The 4,995-nt window shown below is 59.5% G+C and overlaps 1 protein-coding gene across 1 annotated transcript in view; it reads right to left on the reverse strand.

Moving 5' to 3' along the window:
* The window catches only part of HMCN2 (hemicentin 2), a 35,441-nt gene that overhangs the window by 29,217 nt on the left and 1,229 nt on the right, over positions 1-4,995 (reverse strand). The window contains exons 3-12 of the mRNA XM_009998989.1: positions 4,007-4,165; positions 3,641-3,763; positions 3,222-3,398; positions 2,775-2,876; positions 2,442-2,562; positions 2,081-2,344; positions 1,785-1,929; positions 1,406-1,527; positions 1,053-1,325; positions 813-954 (exon numbers count right to left, since the gene is read on the reverse strand). Coding sequence (XP_009997291.1) covers positions 813-954; positions 1,053-1,325; positions 1,406-1,527; positions 1,785-1,929; positions 2,081-2,344; positions 2,442-2,562; positions 2,775-2,876; positions 3,222-3,398; positions 3,641-3,763; positions 4,007-4,165 — 1,628 coding nt within the window. The remainder of the gene's footprint in view (positions 1-812; positions 955-1,052; positions 1,326-1,405; positions 1,528-1,784; positions 1,930-2,080; positions 2,345-2,441; positions 2,563-2,774; positions 2,877-3,221; positions 3,399-3,640; positions 3,764-4,006; positions 4,166-4,995) is intronic.

Here is a 4,995-nt window from a genome sequence, read left to right on the forward strand (position 1 = left end):
TTTGAGACTTGAGTGCATATTGGGTGGGCAGAGCACCTCGAGTTCCCCCTCAGTGGGGACAGTGACCTGGTTAAGGCTTAAAAATAAGCACCTGAATTCAGGGCCAGCAGCAGGGCAGCCACCTGGGGTGCTCAGGGAGGGGACACTGCGATGCCTTCCTCTTTCCAGAGCCGTGGGGAAGCCCAAGCCCCTCTCCCTCAGCTTGTGCATCCCTGCAAGGGATCCCTAGCAGGACAGGGAAGATCCCAGGTCCCCAGGGGTTACCTGTCATCCTGCTCCAGTGCCCAGCCCCAGCGCTCCCAGGCGGTGCGGGGCAGGGGGTGCCCCCCAGCCGTGCAGTTCAGCCGCAGCTCCTGGCCCCTGCTGAAACGCTGGGGACTGGCGTCCACCTTCACCCACGGCACCTCTGCACAGGAGTGAAGCTGGGCTCAGCTCCTGGCTGCCACCCAGCCACGGGGCAAGGCATCCCCCCGGCCAAACAGCCTGACACAGGCAGGGGGGTGGAAGCCAAAAAGCAGAAGAAATGAAAGGGAGGAGAAAGGAATAGTTTTGAGACTTGAGCGCACACTGGGTGTGCAGAGCACCTCGAGTTCCCCCTCAGTGGGGACAGTGACCTGGTTAAGGCTTAAAAATAAGCACCTGAATTCAGGGCCAGCAGCAGGGCAGCCACCTGGGGTGCTCAGGGAGGGGACACTGCGATGCCTTCCTCTTTCCAGAGCCGTGGGGAAGCCCAAGCCCCTCTCCCTCAGCTTGTGCATCCCTGCAAGGAATCCCTAGCAGGACAGGGAAGATCCCAGGTCCCCAGGGGTTACCTGTCATCCTGCTCCAGTGCCCAGCCCCAGCGCTCCCAGGCGGTGCGGGGCAGGGGGTGCCCCCCAGCCGTGCAGTTCAGCCGCAGCTCCTGGCCCCTGCTGAAACGCTGGGGACTGGCGTCCACCTTCACCCACGGCACCTCTGCACAGGAGTGAAGCTGGGCTCAGCTCCTGGCTGCCACCCAGCCACGGGGCAAGGCATCACCCAGGCCAAGGTTCCCCTCACGTGGCAGCACCTACCCTGGATGAGGAGCCACAGGGCTGCGGTGGCAGCGCCGTGGGCGCTGCGGGCCATGCACTCGTACAGCCCCCTGTCCCCTGGCTGCACCTGGCTGATCTCCAGGGAGCCGTTCTGCAGCAGCCTGGTCCGGCTGTCCCCTGGCACTGCTGCCTTCCCATCCCAGCTCCACGTCAGGTTGTAGGGCACGTGGCTCAGAACCCGGCAGGACATGACCACGTCCTGGCCCGGTGAGGCAGTGATGTTGGCCGGGGCTATGAGACGTGGGGGTGGCTCTGCAAGGATGGGGTGAAATGAGCCCAGCCACAGACCCAGAGACTGGTGGATACCAAAGCTTGGCAGCAGCAGTTCCCACCTGAGACAGAGAGGTAGGTGTGAGCCCGTGTCACCCCAACCTTGCTCGTGGCTGTGCACTCGTAAAACCCTTCATCACTCTTGGCCACCGCTGGGATCAGCCAGCTGATGTTCCCTGAAGTCCTAGGAAAAGAGAGAGGCGATGGGGTCACCCCACCCTGGGGCTGCCATGCCACCACCCTGCTCCAAACCCTGGGAATTTTTTCGTGGACTCATAGAATCACTTTGGTTGGAAAAGACCTTTGAGATCATTGAGTCCAATATTAAGTGCTCAGGCACCCCTCTAACACACAGCATCCCCCCAAACAGGAGAGCTCTAAGGGCTATTGCTGCCCTCATGGGTTCATCATGGAGCCCCCTGGGCCAAAGCAGAACCTCACCTGAAGAGCTGCTCTTCCCCAAGGCTCGTCCTACCACGGCTGAGCTGCAGGAGAAAAGGGACCTCACTCCTTGCAGAGCAGGAGATCAGCTTTGGCTCGTGGTTGTAAGCCTGGATCTTGCTGGAGATGTTCACTTTGGGTGGACCTGAAAGTAGATGGGGACACACATACAACACTCCTTGGGAGCTGCACTAAGAAGCAGGATAAAGAAACAGCCATACAGAAACCAAAGCAGAGGCAGTGCTGGAGCCTCTGGTCCCTTCTCAGCACCCCTGGGGAGGGTCAGGACCACTCACTGGGGACCACGCTGGTGTAGGTGACCCCAGAGAGGCGGTGCAGGGGGTGGCCCTGAGCGTCTTTGCCCTTCACCCTCAGCAGAAAGTCTCCTGGGGGGACATGGAGTGGTGAGCCCACCCAGAGCTGCTCCGAGGAGGTGTTGGAGAGGGGCCACACAGGCAGTGAGAGGAGAATGTGGCCAGAGGTGTTGAAGAGCTCTATCTCCTGCAAGTGCCCAGGAGGCTTCAGGCCAGTGCAGTTCACCACCACTGAGATAGGCAGACCTGGAGAGAGAGGGAACAGGAAACACAACCCAGCTACATTTCCAGCTGCATGAAACCCAGACACAGCACCCATGTCCCTGGGCAGCACCAGCCTCACCCTGCACTGGCTGCTCCCCTGGCCGGGTGGCATCAAAGTCTGGCTGGGTGGAGAAAGTGGCTTGGAAATTAATGTTGCTGATTCCTGTGACCCTCAGTGAGTGGCGGCCACTGCTCTGGGTCTGGAAGGGGAGTGAGAGGCTTGTGTTGAGGACAGGGACAAGGAGAGGGGATGAGGAAGGGAGGAGGTGGCAGCTGGCCCCTTCCAGCCTGCTCACATGTCCTCTGCCCAGCTGTAGGTGGATGGAGATAAGCCCATGCCTGGGAAAGCCTGGCTGGCTGAATATCCACCAGGGGACAGGTAGGGGATGGGCAGGGTCTGTCACCAACCTACCGTGACCAACCACATCCCTGGCTCCTGGGGCTCCACAGCCACCACTGTGGCTGAGTTGGGGATGCTGAGCAGTTCCTTCAGACCTTGGCCTTTCTCCAGGACCTTTCCTGCAACAGCAAATGAACCTCCGCATCGGGCAACCTTCTGGTCCCTGCAGCCACCCAGGAGCCCCCTCCCTCAGAGCTCACCACAGTGCAAAGCCCATCACACAGCTCTCACTGCCAGGCCAGCAGAGAAAAGCTTCATAAAACCAGAGGCAAAACCAGCCAAGGATGGGAGCAGAGCAGGTGAACTCAGTGCTTAATGAGGGCTTTGCAGCTCATTGCTTATTTAAGTTTTCAGCACAGGGTTAGGTGCTCCCCACACCTGCATCCTTCTGTTTGTCCTGACATGAGGGGTCTGCAGGAGACAAAGCATCACCCTCTACCTGTTCCACTTCCCTGGGACCCTACCTGCTGGATCCTGGACCTTGATCCCTGGTGCAGGACCACTCAGGGAGATGGTGACCTCCTTCAGGCTGGAGTCAAAGGGGACACGCCATGTGTGCTCCCCACCATGCTCGTGGTCTGTGGACAGCAGGTGGACCTTGGAGGCCTGGATGGCCTCTTCCACCCACTTCAGCACCTGTGGGCATGTTAGGGAGGATTAACCTGGATCCCCCAACACCACCAGGCATGGCCATTTCAGAAGCAGGGCTGAACTGTGCTGGGTCAAAACCTCAGGCATAGCTGCAAAGCAGGGGCTCAAAAGGCAATCTGGAGGTGCCTTGGACGTGAGGATTAACCCCAGGGAGAATATAAGAGCAGCCAAGCTGGGCTGGATCACATACACCTCAGCCACCCCGTCCCACAGGTGTCCCCGCTCACCTCTGCCACCTGCTGCTTGTCCAGGTGGAAGATCTGCCCGGAGCTGGTGGCAGCGATGCGCTCGTACACGCGGTACCCGGGGTGGCTCCTGTCCCCGCAGTCCCCGGTCAGCACAAACACCACCTACCACAGCAACATCCCCTGTGGCATCTCCTGCACAGCCACAGGAGTTTGTCCATCCCGGGCTGGGCTCAGCCTGCATCTACCAGCCCCTGAGCACATCGAGCCGGGGGATGCAAAATCCACCCCGGTAACAGGTAACACAGGACGGGTTTATCACTGCAGCTCGTTGCCAGGAGCTGCCTTTGCTGCTGCTGTGTCCACCCCAGGCAGCTCTTGCCAGAGGCTGGGAGCAGGGTGGCTCACCTGGGTCTGCTTGTGCTGCAGCAGCTGCAGCAGCTCCTCCTGCCCCTCGTAGTCCTTGGCCCGAGCATCCGAGAAGACATAGATGAAGGAGCCAGGGTGTGAGACCTCCACAGCCAGCCTGATGGCTCCCACGCTCATCTCCGGGCAGTCCCCTCCACCCTGCAGCACACCATGAGGGATGTGGCACAGGCACCAAGCCAACCGAGCCCAGCCCTTCCCTGCTGGACTCCCACCCAGGGTCTGCTCACAGGGAGGAACTGCACCAGTTGCTGGAGTCAACCCAAGCACAGCCAGAGCAGAGACATGCACAGGGACACAAAGGACCACAAGAACCCATCCCTGCCTCCCCTCTAATGGTGATTAAACCACCCATTCGGGGATCCAGACCCACAGAAACCACTGGCTTCCCACAGTTGTACCCAGCCCAGCCTGTCACCCCTCCATGGCAGCAGAACCAGCCATGCCAGGCAAGTGCAGAGGCACAGAGAGCACCAGTTCCCACTTCCACGGGGGCTTTGCACCCTGAAGGGCTGTGAAACCATTTGCAGCTGCAGCTTTACACCTCCCACCAAAACACAGCTGCATCCAAAGGGATACACCGTGGGGATTTAGCAATGCACTGGAGGCAGGGATGGATAAAGCATGATGAAGCTCCCAGAGAATTTTCAGCTGGCAGAAAGGAGCCAAATTATTTCTTTATTCCTTTTTTTTTTTTTTCAAGAAGTAAAAATCTCGGTTTTCAAACAGCATTTGTGTAAGAATAGATTTTTTTGATTCCGTGGAGAGTGTGTGCAAACTCTCTCAAGGAAAACGTTCCCACTTTGGGACAAGAGCTGTGAACTGTGAGTGCTCTGCCCCCCCCGCAGGAGCCTGGGGCACACGATCCGCCCTCTCCGCTCCCACCTCAGCCCCCAACAAACCCCCACCGAATTCCCTGGGGGATGCCAGGCAGGGAGGGGCGCGGGGACTGCTCCTGGGACCCCCCAGGG

Source organism: Chaetura pelagica, unplaced genomic scaffold (genome assembly GCF_000747805.2).
Source record: "Chaetura pelagica isolate M959 unplaced genomic scaffold, ChaPel_1.0 scaffold405, whole genome shotgun sequence".
In the NCBI taxonomy this organism is placed as follows: Eukaryota; Metazoa; Chordata; class Aves; order Apodiformes; family Apodidae; genus Chaetura; species Chaetura pelagica.